Source organism: Scardinius erythrophthalmus (assembly GCF_964197995.2).
Source record: "Scardinius erythrophthalmus genome assembly, chromosome: 25".
Lineage (NCBI taxonomy): Eukaryota > Metazoa > Chordata > Actinopteri > Cypriniformes > Leuciscidae > Scardinius > Scardinius erythrophthalmus.
This window is the reverse complement of record NC_138245.1, coordinates 7,101,162-7,122,508: the sequence shown is the minus strand read 5'-3', so window position 1 is coordinate 7,122,508 and position 21,347 is coordinate 7,101,162. Positions and strand designations below refer to the sequence as shown.

The following is a 21,347-nucleotide window of genomic DNA, read 5'->3' as shown; positions in this document are numbered from 1 at the left end:
TAAATAAACGCTGTTCTTTTGATCTATTAATCAAACAACTGGAATAAAATGTGTCATGGTTTCCACAAAGATATTAAATAGATATTAAAGATCATGTGACACTGAAGACTGAACGAATGCCTGCTGAAAATTCAGCTTTGCCATCACAGGAATAAATTACACTTTACATTAAAATAGAAATCAGTTATTTTAAATTGTAATAATATTTCACAATATTATTGTTTTTACTGTCATTTTGATCAAATAAATGCAGCCATGCTGAGCATAAGAAACTTCTTTCAAAAACAACCAACGCAACATTTTTGAACAGTAGTGTCATATGCAATTAAATACAAGTAAAGAATGGTTGATAGGAATGTTTTTCCAAAACTAAGGATGTTGACCCAAGAACATGTTGTACATGGGTTAATCAGGTTAACCAGTCAGTATCTTTTTGGTCTATGTCCCTCACCTCATCGATAAATAGCTCCAAGACGAAGGTGGCGACACTGCCATTGATGCCAATGAAGAGGTTGATGGAGGTGAGGACAACGTAGGCAGTGCTGGGGACGGAGAAGATGAAGGAGGCTGGGTACATGAGTGGAGTGATAGACCAACTGCAGCAGAAACAAACAAACAAAACAATGCACTACTGATTTATGCTGGTTAGAGCTGGACAAGGTGGTGGACCAGTATGGTTGGCCAGTTTAACTGATTAAACTGCTGAAACAAGCTGTGGGGAGACCAGCACTCCAGATCCCATGCTGGGGACCACCAAAACAAAACATATGATATATTTGTCAGCAGTGTAAGTAAGTGTACTAATGTGCTAATTGAACCAGTAAATGCCCTGTGATTTAATAATTTCTCACCCATAGAGCAAAAGAAGGAGCACCAGTGCAGGCAGATTCTTCTCGGATACATATGATTCCTGCTGGAAGCTGATGAAGATGAAGACCACCATAGCGGCTGGTACTGTATAGTTCAGCTGAAACACAAGAACAACACAAATGTGAAATCAATTTGGATAACCATTTTAAGACATTTCACAGCCACATCAAACTTGCAGAACTGACCATGTCCCAAACGTAATTGGTAGTCCAGTACAGGATTGGCTTCACTCCACTGACAAACTGCAGATGTTTTGCTTTACTCACTCGTTCCTCAATAAGGAACAGCACAAAACTGGCAGGAACAAATGACATGGCGAAAATAACACATATGGACACCAGAACGTCCACTGAGGTAGTCATTCTGCAAAGATCAGAAAGAAAAAAAGCATTGACAAATTTTTAGCTTTACTAGAGTTGCACCTTTTCCCAGGACAGTGTCATGAAAACTTAGGTACGATTTCGCTAAACAGTTGCGCTGGTTCAATGAATTCACAGTATTTCTATTTTTGTAGCTGTTTGTAGCATTACCTCATTTGAATAGTTTATTTAGTCAATTGGATGTTAAATTGATGCAGACAGTGCATGCAAGCAAGGCTATAAGAGGGTGGAATAATTTGTAATCCAAATTTGTGCATTTGTATACGACTGTCGCATTTTGTCCCCAAGTGGCATTAAAAGAAATAGTCTTTAAAGAATTTTAGTGTAAAAATATTGGTAATTCTCACTAATCTAATAGTTTTGATTAGATTACATCATATCCGGTCTGGCGGTTGCATACAGTCTAGCGCAAAAGTTAAAATATTGAATAACTTCCTTTAGTAAATTCCCCCTCAGCCCTCTCAGCAAACTAAGATTACATACAGGGCCATCTCTGTCAGCTGCTCCTTGGTGAGGTTGAGTGGGTGATTGTAGGCTGTTATTCCATATTTGCGTCTTTCCATGTCAGGTGGCAAGTTGGCACGAAGGAGACCATTGTTCATAATATTCACAAATGATGCCATGGCATGCCATCCTTTATTATTAAACCAGACCTGAGAGAGAACACATCAGAGCTGAATGAAGAGATCAGGAGACGTTTGAGCTTGAGAGAGGTCTCTCACAGGTGTCTTACTCACCTTCACATTGTTTTGGCTGGTGAGTCCTATAAGGACATCTGGTAGTCTGTGAAGGAGCTGATCTAAAGAGCCATTCTGTAAAAGATCAAAAGTGCAAAACTGACAGTAATGATGCTAGGGTACTTTGGGTGTTTGCCAGAGTGTTGCTAAGATGTTCTGAATGTTTTTAGCTCTACTACTATGTGGTTGCCAGGGTGTTTTGGGTGATTCTTTTCTGTCTCAAGTAAAAAGAGCCCAGCCCTCTAGTCTCTATGACATTCTGGTTGCAAAACATGGCTCATTCAGTGGAAGTCTATAGGATTTTTTTGCCCCTTTTAACAACCACTAGGTGTGTGCAATATACATCATCTACAGTAATACTGTAGTGTCACTCACTTTTGCAAAAATGTCGTAAGAGTGTACACTTTTACTACAAGATGTAGCCCGTTAGAATGCAGTTAGAATGCCTTTAAAATTCATGATATGGGGGCAAAAAAGCCTTTGTCTTTTAAATTTATAACGTATAACATATATAGTTAAGCAAAATTACATGTGATATTTTATACACAATATATATTTTTTTGCTCTACTTCGCCAAAAAAAAACAAAAAACAAAGTAACAGCAGAACCATTGTGTGTCTTCGAGCTTGTTGTGTTCACAGTGGTGGTGTTTAATTTCTGAATGAATGAAGTGAATGATTCAATGACCTATTCAAAAAGACAGTCACTTGCTTTGTTCCTGAATGACTCAGCTGTTTCAATGAACCAGCTGAATGCCTCGACTCATTGAGACAGCAACTTGCGGCCATCTACTGGCAATTTTAGTTTAATATATTTTTAAATATCATTTAAAAAAAAAAATTCATATTTAAATATAAAAAAAACCCATCTCATACTATTACCATATGTATACATATGCAACTGCAGTGTAGATGCGTTCATGCCACCTCTTAGCAGCAATAAACATTCTGTGTAAACACACCTAAATGCCACTTCAGATGCAGCTTCAGCGTCACCTCTGCAGAGCAAATACTGCATTCATTTATTGGTAACAGTCCTGTAGGGTCTTATTCTAACTGAATATATTGATTAAATGTAAAAATTTGGCAAAAATTAATGGGGCAAATATTGTCATTTAGTAAAAAAAAAATTAATTTCTCTCTCTGCTGTAAACTAGTCACCACACAGAAAAACTTTAGGAGTAAGCTCTCCATGACGGGTTTAAACCAGCCAAGGTACCAGCACATAAACACACTCAACAAAATATTGTTTAATCACCCAAAAACTTAGATGGCACACCTCTGCAATGTTGTAGTGTCTTCTAATAGCCAAAACAGACTCCTCTAGGTGATGTGGCTCATCCACAGCTTGAGAGCTTTTAGCCCCCAGAGAGAAACCTCCGTATCTGCGACGTGTGAGCAGAGAGTAAACCAACATTAAATCAAACTGAAATTACATGGTGAATGTTTGGATCTTGGATGGTAATCAACTCACCTAAATTCATTTACCCATTTTTTCGTCTTCAAACTTTATGTGAGAGACAAAAATTACACATATGTGCTGTCAAAACAATATTATAGAGTATTTGAAAAAACAATAAATGAAAATCAAACCTTTTCTTCAGAATTTGGGGATATGTTTTGATGAGGTAGTCAGAAATGTTGCGACCTGTCAAATTTTGCAGGATATCACCAGTCATTTGTTTGATCTACATGAGGAAACGGTGGAGGTGTTAGTACAAAAATGAAAAGAAATAAATAAAGTAAAATAATATTTAAAAAACTGTCTATCTATTCCATTTAAATCTGTGTTTTTGATTTCTTAAAAAAGTGTTCTAATTTCTTATTTATTGATTATTTATGTTTTGCTTATTTATATTAAACAACGTTATTAGCAATGACAGATTATTTCTGGGAACATACTAACTGTTTACAATATTTGGTAAACGCTAGCATACATATTTTACAAAACAAGTTTTTACAAAAAAATTTCAAATAAATGCTGTTTTTTTTTTACTTTCTATTCATCAAATAATAAATCGACAATAATAAGAAAGGTGTCTTGAGCACTGAAGGATTTCTGGATTTCTGAAGGATCATGTGAAACTAATGAGATGTGCCATCACAGGAATAAATTACATTTGCACACATATACAAATAGAAAACAATTGTAAATTGTAGTAATATTTCACAGTATTACTGTTTTACTGTATTGTTCATCAAACAAATGCATCCTTGGTGAGCATAAGAGACTTTCAAAAACATACCGACCCCAAACTTTGGAACAGTAATATATTTTACTGACCTGAGGAGGGGGGATTCCTCCTGCTCCCTGTGGGCATTCCGGCAGCATCCTGCGGATATTTTCAGTACTGCACTCACAGTCAGGGGACGGCTTTTCTACAGTCCAGTTGCCTTTGTGAAAGAGCTGCCACATGCTGTAAGGAATCTGGGGCCGAACAAACTTTGTTTCAGCTTCCACTAAACACTCTATGTCACTGAGAAAGCATAAAATAAAGCATCACGTTACATTAATTAAGCAGTATAGCCTATTTACTGTTGTTGTATTCCTAACGACAGGGATCGTACCTGCTCGGATCCATACATTTAGTACCAAACCCGGGTGGATCTAGCAGGGCATCCAGGAGGTTCTGTATGGCTGGTTCCTGTGGGGCATCATTGCTTTATGGGGAAGAGATCATAGGTAAGAGATCTGCAGGTGACAGCAGACTTTTTCTTGAATCTCTCCATCAATGAATGAGTACCTGAAGAAGGTGAACTGTTCCCCGTAAATCCACGGCTGGAGCTCCAGGGATGGGTATTTCCCAAAGGGTGGGACAATAAGACTGAAGAGTAGAGCGATAAGGACAAAAACTGCAGGAAGAACAATCTGCAAAACATGATGGCCTCATAAATCAACTGTTGTTACACAAAATGCAACATAAAGAAACAAAGAGGTCTCTTTAAATACTGTACACAAATGTGAGTGTAGGATTGTAAAGATTTGTTTGGAAGAAAATAAAGAAATACAGTAACAACACTACAATTGTGTTTTCTATTTTATTAAAAATGTAATTTATTCCTGTGATGCAAAGCTGAATTTTCAGCATCATTACTCCATTCTTCAGTGTCACATGATTCTTCAGAAATCATTCTAATATGCTTATTTGATGCTCAAGAAACATTTATGATTATTATCAATGTTGAAAACAGTTGCTCAATAATTTTGTGGAAACCATAAAAAAAAAAAAAATTCAGGATTCTTTGATGAAAAGAAAGTTAAAAAGAACCACGTAAAAATAACAGCATATTATAAAATATAAAGAACAGATTTTTATTTCATTCTAAAATATTCTATTTTATTCTAAAATATATAAATATTTCTAAACATTTTGTCACTTTTGATCAATTTACTGCCTCCTTGGCTATATAAAAGTTTTAATTCATTTTAATTTTTTTAAATCTTACTCACCACAAAAGTTTGAACGGTAGTGCCGAATTTAGACATTACTTATTCATGTTTTTAAAGATAAACTTTAAGTGAGTGTTGGATGGCAGCAACGGTATTAGAATATCCAACACCAGTCTGATATGATCTGAAACTGATTTTATACTGATATCCCTTAAAAAACCTCAGTGGAAGACAAGGAACAACATGTACTATGAATTACTAACTGAACTGCCAAATTACAAATTACTTAGAAATTACTGCTGTCAAAGCAGAGTGATTTGGAATAACCTGTATTATGCTCTATAACACCAAGAAAATTTAAACCAGAACATTTAAAAAAGTAAATAGGTTGACTTATGCAGTAAGACACAAAATTAATTCAACATTTATTTAAACAAATCTTTATTATCCATTGTCAAGGCTTGTTGGTAGACTTTGGAACTGACAAAATCAGTAAAATGTGAATAATTATTAGTCGATAATTTCAAAATGATTGCATTCACAACTGTGTACCTGTGCAAAAATGCCTCTGCGACTGCGAAGAGCGTACTTCAGTCTTTTGGTGAAAAGCGCTCGAAGCTGCTGACATGTCAGCAAGCAGCCTGTGAGAGAAGCACCGCCACCCTGACCATCCCCACTCAGCGGCTCTGTCTCCTGGGCCTCTGTGTGCCAGAGAAAGACCTTCTGGTTAATGACGTCTCATTACAGCTGTTCTGACCTGCGCTACTGCCCGTCAACACTAATTACAGCCTGTTTTGTTTTATTTTGTACCTTTCCTGATTGGCTGTTTCCGTACTGCCAGCGAAGCAGAGGGAAGAACAAAACAAAACAAACAAAAATATCTGTAAAATACATGACACAACCAAATCTAATCCTCAAATGTATACTTATATGCTATCATCTTAGTATGCTTTGTATCTGCTGGCCCAGATTTGTAGCCCACTTGCACCACCAAAATGTTCACTGGTCCCACATAAAAAAACATAGTATATTCCCTATATTATTTATATGTCAGAAAAAATATACTGATATTTCTTATTTAAAAAAATTAACTTTTATTTATATAAATGTTTTACTTATTATATTTTTATAATTTAATGCCATACCAGCATCGAAGGCTATATTCATGGCAAACTCAAGAGTAATAATTTACAATATTCATAATAAAAATGATATTTTTAGTTAATTGTATACAATCATTTAACAATATTATCTCAAGAAGCAAATAAAATAACAACCACAATAAAGTATTATTTATATACTATTATAACATGTATTCATATTTTGAATTACTTTTTATATCAGCTTTAGTATTTTTGTTATTACATTTGTTGTTTTAGTTTCAGTTACATTAACTCTTGACCTTAAACTTTTTTTTTTCTGTTGGTTGCGAAATTAACATTTAATTTTTTTTTTCATCTAATTTTTATATTTTATTTCAATTAACGATAACGTTAAGTGTGTTATTTAACAATAACAACACTGATACAATTACAACAGAAAATATAGATTTTATACAATAATAACAGAATATAATTAAACTCCATGACAGCTATAAAACAATCAATTCACTTTAAATGGAAATATTATAAAAAAATATCATTTTTATAAATATGTCACATAATATAATTTTGCATATTATGGAATATGGTGATTTGTTTATGATTTTAACCCATTTTAATTAATCACAAATCACCTATCACAGAACCCTTGCAAATTTATCATATGTTTTCAAGCTAGATAACTGTATTTTGATGACATATTTAAGTCACTAAAATTTGCAACAGTGTTGATACAATACATCTAACATTACATCAAAGAAAAAAAAAAACAGTATAAATTTGCAAGACATAAAATACTGTACATGTACATGAACTATGACATAAGATAGACAAGTGACAGTTCTGTTAAAAAGTCCTGCTTGTCAATAAACTCAGTTTAGCAAATAGAGATAGATATGTAAAACAATGTAAATGATCTTTTTTTTATGAACATACACCTGCACAACAGATGCTAGCATTGCATAGCATTGTCTAATGTATGGAAATTATGCAATGGAATGGAACACCTGCAAAGCTGTTAGTTGCAATTTTGTTTCTTTATTCATCAACACACATTCGACTTTGAATGGAATACAGCATTAGTATGCAAAATGGGGCCAGTTGCATAAGCATAGCCACTATGTTAAGACTGTTGCTGAATTACAAACCGCATGCTAGCATACTGGTATGTGGTTCTGAATTCAGCATATGTCTTAAGAACTAGTCTGACCAACTAGCAGTTAGTTAAGGGGTAATCAGTCTTACTTTTTGGATTCAAATCTACTTTTTTTCTGTAACTGACATAAGAAAGTTATGATCAGTCCTAAATAAAAAATTTAGATGACTAACTTGTAAGATTAGTCTAAACCGTTTATGCAACCGGCCACAGATTTTATCTGTTTGGCTCAGCAGGTATGGAATGTATTTCTCATTTACCTGTGTCTCGGTCCTCAGATGGCGCCCCCTGGTGGCCTGGAGATGCTGGCGGCTCCTCAGGGTCTACATCCACACCTGTCTCCTCTGCCACACGCAGAAAGATCTAAAATATACAGGCAGAGCTAAATATTACAGTCTGGCAAAGCCCCTTCAGCCTCCACATGGCAGGAAGACGTATTAGATTACAAAAGCAGCCATGAGGATAAACACTCTCTACTTAGTTGCTTTTTATTTTTAACTAATGTTAGAACCCACCAAGGTTTAAGAGGGATTTGCCTCTTTTGCCGTCTGAATGGGATAATGACTGGCCTTTGACGGACACATATACCACAACCTTGAGGGCTAAATCCTTTTACAGAGAGAATGTATTAGTGGGGGAAAACAAACTGGTGCTTCAGAACTGTCTCACCTCTTCTAACGTGGTGTCTGACAACCCGTAACTGACCACGCCGAACTCGCCCTGCCGTTTGTCCAGTTCGTTCAGGAAGAGGGCAAGACTGCCATCCTCTGAGGCAGCATGGGGCAAGTTGATAACCGCCTCTCTGCCAATGTCCTCCACCAGCTGAGCATCAGAGACGTACTGTTGTGCAAGAGCCATTAGGGCAGCAACATCTAAGACAGGAAGGTATCAGAGCCCTTAGATAATGCTGAGGCCTGGATTTAAAAAGCACGGCAACACTAAGAATAGACACAGCAGGGCAGCTTAGACAATATGGCAAGACGTGATGTAAACAACTCCTGTAAGGCAAAGCTGTACCCACCGAATCCATTCTCTTCACTGCCCAGTCCTGTGTCATCACTTAATGAGGATTCGCTGTCCTGAAACATATTATAAATATTATGCAGGAGAGCATTCAAAGTGGGTTTTTTTTTGAGGAAAAGTTTAAACTACATAACCTTAGACCTATTGCCTTAAGGCCCTGACAGACTTCATGCAAAATCAAAGAACAAACTGGTGTGAAGCATTTCGTACAAAATCAGGCCAAAACCAAGTTTGTTTGGAAGTTGTTTTCGGGAGTTCAAAACAGCTTGCCAAAGTAAACTATGGAAAAGTTCTCTTCAGCTGGTAAACACCTTCAAACTACTATTGGTCTGTGGCGATTACATAATGGATAGGTGTGCTCTGAGGCTCCACCATCATTGGCATGGAAATCTTCTCCGGTTCAGTCCGTCGAGGTCAGACACGAGTAAAAACATGAACATACTGGAGAACTGCTTTGAAGTAGAAACTGAAGTTGTACGTCCAAGCGGTTCAGCTGACAAAAAAGTCTGGGAAGCCTTGATATAAATGATGTGCTAAAGTCAGGGTACTCAATAGGAACTGCAATATATGCCTAACCCTTTTGGCTTCTGCTTTTCATGTGGGACATCTCACCTTGCTTGCTGCAGTTGAAGGGAGTTTGCCAGTGCTGATGCTGCTCGGTGTCCTATGCATCTCTCTCTTGACCAGCGTAAGGTAGTATCCTGTACCAAGACGTGCCTTGAGGAAGAGTGGCGTTCCACAGCAGCACAGCTTTCCCTGGGAAATGATTGCAATGCGGTCACCAAGGAGATCAGCCTCGTCCATGTAATGTGTGGACAGAATGATGGTGCGGCCTGAAATTCAAAGGGTGTTAAGTCTGGTAGCTGACAGACCAGTAGATTATATTCAGTCTTCAAAAGGCAAAGCTTTAAAAGACCTTCACGGTATTTGAGCAGAAGGTCCCAAATCCCGCGGCGGGAGTAGGGGTCCACACCAGCTGTGGGTTCATCCAAGACCACAACCTTTGACCCACCTATGAAAGCGATTGCAACAGACAGTTTCCTTTGCATGCCACCTGTCAAGAAACACAAAATAAGCCCAAATAAATGGTAGAGGTCACAGTTTAGAGAACACCATAACAGATATTGAACAAGTGAATGGCTTTGAAATGAATATATTTGCTAACCTACCCGAAAGGTTTTTAGTCTGCTCATGTCGTTTGTTTTGTAAGCCCACATCCTCCAGAAGTGAATTTGTCTCTTTCTTCACCTCCTCCATGCTAATGCCCTTCATTCGACCATAGAACCACACATGCTCCTCCACTGTCAGGCTTCAATGATATACAAGAAAACACCAATAATGTTAAAAAATACAGTATAGAAAGTTTGAGCTTGTCTCATGTGGCAACACAAATGTTTTGCATTATGATAACAAAGAGAGTACTATGGTGGTACCATGTTAATAATGTTGATATTATATTATATATAAAATAGTCAGTAAAAAATAATCAATTAACAAAAATAACCAGTATAGGTATCAACTATAAAACAACAACAACAAACTCTCAGAGTAGAACTAACAAAGTACAAGTAAAATTATCACGGTATCACTTTTTTTATTGTTTTTTGTTGACTGGTGCCTTACATGTCAAAGAGAACGTTGTGCTGGGGACAAACTCCCAGAGTACTGCGGATTATGTCCATATCTGTGCGAATGTCCATTCCCTTCACGTATATCGTACCAGCAGTGGGAGGAAACAGTCCTGTTAGAATGGACCTGTGAGTCAAAACATCATGAAGTATTGAATGAGTTGCAGTAATAAGCTAATCAATTACTTAGAGCTTGATAAAGTAAATTTAGTAAGATTTAAATTTAGTTTAAAGACCATATTACATATTTGTACAGATTCATTTTTTGAGCTCTCACATGGTGGTTGTCTTGCCAGCTCCATTGTGACCCAGAAAAGAGGTTATTTGGCCCTCATAGAACTTCATGTTAAGGTGATTGACAGCAAGCTTGGACCCTTTTTTATAAATCTTTACTAAGTTCCTTATGGAAACTCCTAGAATCAGACTTGACGGCTCAGCTTCAATCCGATCTGTAATAAACATTATAATTAAGAAATATTGGTAACACTTTATTTTACAGTGTCATTGTTACATAATATGTTACATGCAGTTACTATAGTAATAACTATAAATTGTGCATAATGACATGCAACTAACCATAAACCAGACCAAGAGTATTAATCCAAATATGTTGTCCTAAAACAAATACTTAAAACTTCTGTATTACAAACGCAGTGCCACTTGTAGTTTGATGCTCTTACCATCTGTTTCCTCTATAGGTGCTGTAGGAATGGGCAACCCCACCTCTAATGGAACCCCACCCCAGTAATTCAGCTGGAAGATAAAATACCACGGTCTGGGGATCCCATACTGCCCTGTGAAACACATCCAATTATTGACATTTTTCCACACAGACTAATTCAACACAGTGAGTGTGTTTACATGCACAATCATACACTTGTCATATACTATATCACATACTATGTTTAATCAGCCGAGAAGTTATAAAACAAATTCTGTTTGACATGTCCCAACACAGTACCATGTTATTATGAATGACCTAGATATTACCCCACTTTTGCTTTTTAAATACCTTTACCATTGTTCTGTCAGTTCACTCAAAATCTGGCTGTGAAACAGGAATGACTGGGGATTAAACGCAATAATTGAAATATTGCAATAATCTCTTGCATTGTCTATTAATTTCATTTTAAGTTTTTTTTTAATAATGAATAATAATAAAGCTTTTTTTTGATAAATTCAGATTTTTATTCTGCAAGGATGCATTAAATTGCATTAAAAAGACTTGTATAATGTTACAAAAGATTTCAAATAATATAATAATTGAAAATTCAATAATTACATTTTTATTATTTTAATATAAATAATTTCAAATAAATGCTATTCTTTTGTTCTTTTTTGGTATCCACAAAAATGGATCATGTGACACTGAGAGAGGGGTAATGGCTGCTACAAATTCAGCTTTGCCATCACAGGAATAAATTATACTTATGTATATCAATTAATGTATTATCACAATATTACTGTTTTACTGTTTTTTTATCAAATAAATGCAGCCTTAGCGTAGTTATGCAAATAAATGCATAAGTGACTTCTTTCAAAAACATAAAAACATCTCACCAGCCCAAAACTTAGCGTAGCGTACATCTAAACACACTCACTGATGAATCCACAAACTCATGTTAATTATCAAAGGAAGACACAGCTAGAACTGCATGTATATCATTTTGCGTTTGCTCACAGAAAGATGCTTTACCTGGAAAAACAGCTTCAATGTACCAAGTGGCCAGAGCATAGATGACAGCATCTACATACAGCATCACAATGGAGGTGGTAAAGTTGTAGCTGTCTCCCTCCATGGGGCTGGATCTCAAGTTAAACCACTGGATCCCCACACCCTGCTCTTCATACTGAGAGAAATACTCACAGCCAAAACCAAAGGCCACTGGAGACAGGAAGCTCTGCAGGGAAACAAGTCATTGCTTCAGACGTCTGAATTGCAGGGTTTGTTAGAAACAGACTGTCATTTTCTTATGATCTTCTCTGCAGCTTTCATATCTCATTCTTGTATATATTATTATACAGTGCTATGCATAAGTTTAGACACCCATGCTAAAGTTGACTAAAAAGAGGAATAAAATACCTAGAGATTGGCATGGTTTTATTTCAGTTAGCCTAATAGCTGGTTTGATTTGCATTGAGAGATGATCTTATGGAAAGTACTCAATGCCAATCTCTAGGTATGGTGAAGGGTGTGTGATGATGTGGGGCTATTTTAATTCCACGGGCCAAGGGAACTTTATCAGGATGCATAGTATCCTGGATCCATGAAGTAACTGGCCTTTAAAAATAAAAATCTGCCTGCCTCTATGGAAATTTAACATAGGGGTGTCCAGACTTATGCACCCTGTATTTTAAGGAAAAATATTTATTTATTTACGATACATTATTCATTCACAAAGAACATTGGTGTCCTTAAAGGTTGGATTTTTCCTAATTTTTTTTAATTAAGGCATTAAGTTCAATCTCCAAAAGATGATTTTTTATTCCTCTTTTTAGTCAACTTTAGCATGGGTGTCTAAACTTATGCATAGCACTGTATGTGTTGTGTGAAGACGAGCAATGGCTCAGCTCTCACCGCTAAGATCCTGTGTGTGCTGGTCAGATATTCTCTCCAGGCCACACACAGCACATATGGCAGGTAAAGGGTGAAGTAAATGAGTCCTCCACACGCTGCTGCCAGGTTAGCACGTGAGAAGAATGTGCTGATGAGGAAGCAAAGCATGATGGTGGCTGTAGCAAATGCAGTCAGGAAGAAGAAAACAACAGCCGGGTCACTGTAGGGTAAGATATCTCCCCACTGCAGGAGAGAGAAGAGAGACAGAGAGAGATCAAACAGGGCACTCTCTTGACAGATGAGAGAAAATAAGCTTTAAAGGGGCGTCATCAAAGAGAACTTTAGGCTCAGGAGAGCTGTCACTTTGTTCACCTTAAGGGCGGCGATAAGGAGTCCAGCGCTGAACAGGAAGGGCAGGAAACTACTGATGAACCAGCTGAGCCACAGCATCCCAGAGCTCAGGCCCATGATACGCATTGTCTCCTTCAGACGAGCTTCTTTCTCATAGACCACACCCTTTATGATCATAGCCACAGAATAGATCCACGCCAATGTCATAAACAGAGGCAAAGAACGATTCAGGACACGTATGAAACTAAAAAAAGAGAAAAAAGGTAATTGACAAGTTTCAAAAATGGAATGATTTTGGAATTTTATGACTCAATATCCAGCAAAAAGTAATAGCATTTTTCCTTACACCTTGAATACAAATACTACAATACCGTAGGGGTCAGTAAGAGTTTTTAATGTTTTTAAAAGAAGTCCTTATGCTAACCAAGGCTGTATTTTTTAAAATAAAAAAATACAGTAAAAACAGCAATACTGAGAAATATTATTACAATTTAAAATAACTGTTTTCTATTTTAATATATTTTAAAATGTAATTTATTCTGGTGATGCAAAGCTGAATTTTTAACACCATTACTACATTACTTAGTCTTCAGTGTCACATGATCCTATATAAATCATTATAATATTCTGATTTGATGCTCGAAAATAATGTCTTATTATTATCAATATTAAAAACAGCTGTGCTGCTTAATATTTTTGTGGAAACCATAATACATTTTTTCATGATTCTTTCATGAATAGAAAGTTGGAACAGCATTTGAAGTAGAAATTTTTAATAACATTATAAATGACTATACTGTCACGTTTGATCAATTTAATGCATCCTTGCTGAATAAAGGTATTAATAAAAAAAATAAAATAAAAAAAACCTTACTGGCCCCAAACTTTTGAATGGTAATGTACAGCTGATTATCTTAATAATTATATTCTTTATTTATATTAATTATTTATTCATGAATGTTCAGGGGGGAATATAACATTTTACAGCCTCAACCAATCTTTATATGTCATAAAAAGTTAATAATAATAATAATAATTGTTATAAAATAATATTTATTAACAAGAATTATAAAAAGAATGTTTAATAATAAACATACAAAAAAATGAGTGATGGATGTAGCGCAGAGTTATTGGTGTGCATTGTGGAATAACGTGTGGTGTGAAACAGAAGAGTGAAACTCACACATCATCAACAAAGCAGGGGTAAGGCATCTGTTGCACGTATATGCCCGTGTTTGGCTCTTTACCAGTGAGCAAATGTGTCACAGCTCTCTCAACTAAATCCTGTACGTAAATAAAACCGCCCCAGACATAGCGAAGGTCACTGAATGGTTCAGCAGCCGGGCCTGGATCCCAAAATCTGTCAAATGATAAAACATGATACCAGCTTTATTAAACAGTTGACCGTGGAAACATTACATAACTACATTTCTCTGTAAACTTAAGTGTGTGTGTGTGGACATTTCAATATACTTGTCTTTGATCTTGTTTGTGCGGGTTACATCATCTATATCCATGCGGATCTTGTACTTGACATGAGGAGGCAAAGAGGATGATGAAGGGTCTGGGAGGAGGAAGACTATTCCGGCCCAAAACTGACGATCCTCCAGCAGTTCCAGGGCTCGTTCGACTAGCTCACCCTCCGTGGCCAAACCCTCAATTTTATTCAAAGAGAAGCACTGGAACAAAACAGGGTGTAGATAGACAACAATCAATGTTAATGCTGTGGAGTGTCTCAAATGCAAGTTATTGACAATATATGAGAATAATAGCTATGAGTATAAATTGGCTGACCCAGCCTAGCTCTAAAGAATCTTAGATCCATTTATAAAGGGTCATAGGTAAAGTAGTAGTCTTTATACATAGCAATTTTATTTCAATTAATAATTTTTCAACCTAAAGTCTACATGCCATTTGTGACACCATTTTGTTGATACACCTACATTAATTATTCATTGAAGTTGTCTATATAGTGGTTTTTCAAAGTGGAGTACTGTCTGGTTATTTATTACTGGACAATTTATGAGGTTGAAGTCAGCATTTAGTCATAATTCGTTGTATGCCAAAATTCAATGCAAATTGTATCCACAAGCCATTAGATTTCTGAACAACACATGAAACACTAACTCCCTATTATCCTCACTGACTGTTACCCTGACACAATTTTTTTTTCATTTATGGATATTTTTGTATATTTAGTTTGTGTATATACTATATTGTATATTTTTGTTTAAGGGAGACTTGCAAAGAAAGAATTTCATTGTGTGTTCTAAATCGTGGTGTTTTTACGTGCACATAACAATAAATCTCTTGAATCTTGAATCTAGAGGAATAGCAAATAGTCTAGATGGTGTAGGCAACTATTTGTAGTGGAGTGTGCATCAATAGAAGAAAAGGAGTTTGTGATGATTATATCTGTTCTAACGTTCAGCTTCTGAGAATGTGATGAATTAGTGTGCAAGGATACATATATAAACCTAAAAAATTCATGGAATTATGTGTTTCACGTGGACTCTTAAGTTGTCTCTTCCTCATAGACTCATAGAATTCTTTACTTTAATCAAAATAACTTCCCCTCCCACTTGCAGCAACATCTCTCGTTTTCACTGATGATGTGTTTACTGGTGCGAGGGTAGGAAAACACATCACTTAACCATTCAATCCATTCCAATGGACAAAATCCATCTCTACATCTTTTCTTGTTCAAAAAGCCTTTTCACTCGATGTACGTCACAATAGGCAAGAAAAGAATATTAAAACTTCCGTTTCATGCCGACTTTAAGGATACATACAGCACACCTTTTCACATCCGTTACTAGTGTCCTTGAACAGATACCAAGCAAAATCAGGTTTACTGGTTTAACTGGTCATAACATAAGCTGCAGATTTCCTGCTAGGCGTACCTTAGTGAGTTCTGACAGAGTGCTGAAGGTGTTGTTTAAATCCTGGTATAGATCCAACCAGGTGGGCGGCGCTCCATTCCTATCTGGGTCAGGCGTTGAGAGGAACCGGGAAATGCGAGAGGCCGTCCAAGACGTGTTTTCCAGACGCAGGTTCACAACTACCGCCACCTCAGGCCTTCTCAGAAGATCCTGCAGAAGCCGAATTTCTACACTGCTCTCCATGAAGGTTTTGATTCTGGGACCCACTTCCAGCCACGCCTCCTGCAATTCATTTAGAATCTGGAAGTCCTGAAACGTTTTGTTTACCTGGAGGAACAAGAATTTCAGGAGGCATTATAGAAATTGTATTTTTGAACAACAGACATATTGCACACAGGATGAGGGAGCGGAGAGGGGCGGTACCTGTGACATGATTGTACGGGTGACTGGTGTGTCTGGTGTGTATAGCAGCTTTCCAATGAACAGTGGTTTAATACCTCGCCACACAATCCGTGAGAGAGGGTTCGACTCCAGACTTCGAATCAAGTTTTCACAGAACGGAGCTATAAGTAAAAAGAAAATCAGACAGGATTTGTTACTCTACAAAGCTTGATAAGGTGTCATTGTCAAAACATTTTTTTTTTCGAGTTACCCCTGATGCCCAAACTGGAATGTGAATCTTTGTTAAAGATGTTAAAGGAGCCTGAAAGTTAAATTTGAATCGAATGTTAAATTCGATTCATGATTCATAAGTTTCTAAATTCAATTAAAAATCCCTATTATTTCCAGGGTTTCCATTACTGTGGGTCATCTAAATATTTCAATATTATCTGATAAATTCAGTTTCTTTAAGTTCTCGCATGCAAATAAATAAAATAAAATAAAAATCAGCTATATCCTAAGACCCCTTAAATGTTTTCTGCTTGCCCAAATAAACAATGTAAAACTGCACTATTTTTTCATATAGAAAAAAATTATGAGGTTTTCACACAATAACAGCACTTTATTTCAGCAGCAGTGGACACACAAGGAGTTGGCAACCTTGTGTGTGTTTGACACGAGATTATAGCGCTATTGTAAGAGAGCTGTCCACTGCTCAATTGACATCCTGAGGAGAGATCAAACATGAGGTGCTAAGAAATCTGTTTAGAAAAGTGTTAATGAGGCTTACTGATGGAGCGGAGAGTAAGCGCAATCCAGTGAAAGGTAGTACAGAGTGCAGCGTGTTTATGTGAGGGCACGAATGATGCCACACTACATCTCAATTAATTAATGCAAGTAACTAATTTAATGTTTACATACTTAAAATATAGAAGGCTACTTTACTGAATCACGTTTAATTCGTTTTTTTTTTTTTTTTAAATCAATTGTTAACCGAAACAAATGATTCACGATTCAAAAATCCATGTTTCAAGATGGATGCATATGCATCGTTACACCCGTATAAATGAGTCAAACATCTTACTGGTGCTGTTCTTATTTTCAAGGTCTGTCTCCTCTGACACGTTTCTGCCCAGGAAAGATTTGATGTCCTGATCTTCATACCAGTTGAATGAAGGGATTCTCTCTCCCCCTGCCTCTGGGTGTCCACACATGATTCTGGAGAAGGCACGAAAGCTCTCGCGTGGCAGTGCTAAACGGTTTTCAGGTGTCAGTAGCCTCATCTCTGAATTCAGCTCTGAGAAACTGGACAGAGAAGAGATCTGAGGGAGAAGAGAGAAACAGATTCATTGCTGTGATGTGAAAATGGACATCTAGCATATGTGCATTAAAAATGTATTATTTAACTATCATGAACAAAACCGGTCAAATGTTTTATGATAATTAAATAATTTTAAATAATTAATAATTAAGTCTCTTATACTTTATTTGATCAAAATTACAGTAAAACAAATTATAACAATTTAACCACTTAAAATAAACGTTTTCTAGGGTTTTCTAATTTAATATATTTTAAAATGTAATTTATTCCTGTGATGCAAAGTTGTATTTTCAGCATCTTCCTTAAGTCTTCAATGTCATATGATCCTTGAGAAATCATTCAAATTTGGGGCTCAATTATTGGTGCTGAATTATTAATAATGGATATTGTTTTTGTCAATCTGAAAAGTATGCTATTTTTTGAGTATTCCAAAGAACAGCATGATTTTGAAATAGATATTATCTCTTGTAACATCATAAATGTCTTTACTGTCACTTTTGATCATTTTAATGCAACTTTGCTGAATAAAAGTAATTATTTTGTTCTTACTTACCAAACTTTAGAATGGTAATTTATCATGGTTTCCACAAAATATTAAGCACCAACATTTTCAATATTAATAATAATAAGAAATGTTAATTGAGCAGCAAATCAGCATATTGGAATGATTTCTAAAGGATCACGTGACACTGACTGAAGACTGGAGCAATGCATCTGAAAATTCATCTTTGCATCAAAGGAATAAATTACATTTTAAAAATATTAAAATAGAAAATAGTAATCCTAACTATTCCAACTTTTGATCTGTAGTGATTGTCATGCAGTTTCATGGAGAAAGGAAAAGGCAAGATTAATGTTTCATTAGTACAGTAATTGTGAAACTTTGGCATTAATATATCCGAAAACGACTCACATCATCCATAACTGATGCTAGTTCCTGAGTTACAGAGGAAACAGACCGACTGATGAGCCGGAGATCAGCCGCGTTTGCCAGCAGTCTGTCTCTCTGAAAGTAATGAATATAAAAAATTAATAAAAAAAAAATTAATAAAAAAAAAACAGTTCAAATATGAAACAGAGATTTCAGATGGCATTGAAACAAATAAGCACATTAACATTTAGCATATGTACAATTCTCTTCCAGGAAAACGGCCAAAAATACTAATGACTAATAATGCTACATTTTGTCCAATCAAATCAAATTCTCTCTAGAATGAGAATGTCCCTCCTCCTGATACCACCTATCAGTGTTTCGGAGTCCATATAAAACCTCTCAAGTCACATGATTTCAGAAAACGAGGCTTCGTTACATCGTATTATTTCGCACCTTTGTATTTACACATTTATACATTTTGATGGTTTGCTGCAAGAGGGCATTGATCTGGTAATCCCATGAACCACTATCCAATATATATCTAGTTCAATCATGAAAATCTAGATGGCACTGACAGGCCACTCGCAATCTGTAAACAGTCACACCATTTACTACACAGCACAAGCTGATTGGCCACTGCTGATTCTGCAGCGAATGAGCTTGCTTGCTCAACATTTAAATGTCTGGTTCTCTTTCAAGCATGCGTTTCACTATATCTCACTATGGGATACGCCCCTTCCGTGTATTCCTTACCCCTATTACATTACTCCAATTGGCTGGCAAACATGATGTTGTGTCTGGGAGTGGCTTCCCCACCCCTCAGTATAAGAGGAGCGACACAACGTCACTACGACATTCAAAAACCTCTTCTCGCTTCACACCAGAAGCCTACAAAATTTGGATAAATCATCAACAAACTTCTGGAAGAACTACTGGCCACCACGTCATTTTTCACCTGGCTCGTTCAATTTGCATTCCAGCTGATTGCAAGGATTATTCGGTGAGCAACGTAGACTACCCTGGCTAATGAGGGAGATTCTGTGCAACTTTGTTCACGCAAGAACAAAATTTCATGCAAGGATACAAACCAGGTCTGCTCTGCATGTCTTGGGCTGAAACATACCCAATTGGTGATCGAGAATCCCGGTTCCTGTGAACACTGCGCATGCTTCACTATGAAGAGCCTTCGTCCGCAGGCTAGCACACCAAGCTAGCCTGTCGGGCCAGAATCCCCTCATGTCACCTAGCCCCACTCCAGCTGCCACTCCGCACTCTGCCCAGAGTGCTTGGCATAGACGAGGAAGAGGACTCGCTTGATTTCGAGGAAGAGGGACATTCGCACTTTATTCTCTCTGAAGAAGAGGAAAATTTTGAGGACTTCCCTTTCCCCTCTCCTGCGCACCTGGCACAACTCCTTGCTGCGGCAGGATCCACGGAGGAGTCGGGAGGTGGCACCAGTATTGTATTGTCTCAGTACTGATCTGCAAGATGTGTACAAACGTTCTGTAGAAAAACTAAATATTCCGTTGCCGGACGTGGTAGCGGAAACCGCAGTCTCGCTACAAGGGTAAAAGGCTGCCGCTTTATTCCTGCATTATTAGAGCTCCTAGGTTGCGGTTACCTGTAAAGACAAACCATTTACTAGCAAGATACCCGTGCAGGGAGGATCCGCTCTCGATGTGGAGGGGATGGAGAAGGAAGGACTTTTCCATGGAGCTATAAGTTGTCCCGCACTTGCACCCAAAGCGCACGGCGGCTGTAAATACGACGTTGCCATCTAACGTGGATCAATTCCAGTCAAGCATGACAGAATGCACTTATAAAGCAGTCGCTCTCTCTGTCAGGGCTCTGAACGCGATCTCTATGCTGACGTATACCAAGCATCTTCAAAGATGCACAGTTCAAAAAAAGCCATGGCCACAATGATCATTCATGAGAGAGGATGATGGCTTAACTTGGCTAATCTGTCTGACAGGGAAAAAGAAGCCATCCTAGACGCACCGGTTGTCACAGAGGGCATTTTTGGCTCAGATCTGACACAGATGCAAAAGAAATGCGAGGAAAAGAAGAGAGATGATGAGGCTTTGGAACTCTGTATGCCTAGAAAGACGCAGACTGCACGCCCTCCACCACTGGTTATGGTGCGCCCACCCGCCAACTTTCGCATTCCTTGACGGCAGAGACAGAACGAGAATGCAGCGGAGTACCGGAACAGAGAACTGCCTGGCCTAGGAAGAACTATCCGCCTGCAACAGCTCAGCCGGTCCAGCCAGCTCCTCTCATCCTCATCTTCAGGGAGTGAGGAGGAAGAAGGAGGCAGTTTGATGGGGGTCTTATCCAGGGAAAGGACCCAACAGCTAGCTCCTGACCCTCAGTCATTCAGCGTTCAACAAGGGACGAGTTTCGAAGTTCCCAGATGTTCTGTGTGGAAAACACTAGTCACAAGCACTTTCCATTTTCAAAACTCAATAAAGTTTTCACTGTATACTCCCAAAAATGTTGCAAAACATATTAACATATCACAGTATAACATCCCCTCGGGGAGTTATCGCTCCCTTAGAGGTGGTGAGCCACTTAGACTCTGTTCAATGTGGCCACGCATGCGCAGTACAGGAAGGGGCTTATCTTATAGTGAGACACCTCACTTAACGCTTTCAGAGAACCGGGGTTACGCAAGTAACCCTTTTGTTCAGTGTT

The 21,347-nt window shown here is 37.4% G+C and overlaps 1 protein-coding gene across 1 annotated transcript in view; it reads right to left on the bottom strand.

The window, feature by feature from the left end:
- Positions 1 to 21,347, bottom strand: part of abca7 (ATP-binding cassette, sub-family A (ABC1), member 7) — a 39,136-nt gene that overhangs the window by 8,675 nt on the left and 9,114 nt on the right. The window contains exons 8-37 of the mRNA XM_081357890.1: positions 18,690 to 18,782; positions 17,540 to 17,777; positions 16,498 to 16,637; positions 16,096 to 16,401; positions 14,666 to 14,871; positions 14,376 to 14,552; positions 13,214 to 13,436; positions 12,863 to 13,084; positions 11,981 to 12,185; positions 10,965 to 11,078; positions 10,562 to 10,733; positions 10,280 to 10,411; positions 9,826 to 9,965; positions 9,573 to 9,710; positions 9,269 to 9,489; positions 8,655 to 8,712; positions 8,303 to 8,505; positions 7,894 to 7,996; positions 5,930 to 6,078; positions 4,731 to 4,855; positions 4,555 to 4,647; positions 4,271 to 4,463; positions 3,580 to 3,674; positions 3,461 to 3,493; positions 3,266 to 3,371; positions 1,988 to 2,062; positions 1,734 to 1,903; positions 1,056 to 1,233; positions 852 to 967; positions 452 to 596 (exon numbers count right to left, since the gene is read on the bottom strand). Of these exons, the coding sequence (XP_081214016.1) occupies positions 452 to 596; positions 852 to 967; positions 1,056 to 1,233; positions 1,734 to 1,903; positions 1,988 to 2,062; positions 3,266 to 3,371; positions 3,461 to 3,493; positions 3,580 to 3,674; positions 4,271 to 4,463; positions 4,555 to 4,647; positions 4,731 to 4,855; positions 5,930 to 6,078; positions 7,894 to 7,996; positions 8,303 to 8,505; positions 8,655 to 8,712; positions 9,269 to 9,489; positions 9,573 to 9,710; positions 9,826 to 9,965; positions 10,280 to 10,411; positions 10,562 to 10,733; positions 10,965 to 11,078; positions 11,981 to 12,185; positions 12,863 to 13,084; positions 13,214 to 13,436; positions 14,376 to 14,552; positions 14,666 to 14,871; positions 16,096 to 16,401; positions 16,498 to 16,637; positions 17,540 to 17,777; positions 18,690 to 18,782 (4,569 nt within the window). The remainder of the gene's footprint in view (positions 1 to 451; positions 597 to 851; positions 968 to 1,055; positions 1,234 to 1,733; positions 1,904 to 1,987; positions 2,063 to 3,265; positions 3,372 to 3,460; positions 3,494 to 3,579; positions 3,675 to 4,270; positions 4,464 to 4,554; positions 4,648 to 4,730; positions 4,856 to 5,929; positions 6,079 to 7,893; positions 7,997 to 8,302; positions 8,506 to 8,654; positions 8,713 to 9,268; positions 9,490 to 9,572; positions 9,711 to 9,825; positions 9,966 to 10,279; positions 10,412 to 10,561; positions 10,734 to 10,964; positions 11,079 to 11,980; positions 12,186 to 12,862; positions 13,085 to 13,213; positions 13,437 to 14,375; positions 14,553 to 14,665; positions 14,872 to 16,095; positions 16,402 to 16,497; positions 16,638 to 17,539; positions 17,778 to 18,689; positions 18,783 to 21,347) is intronic.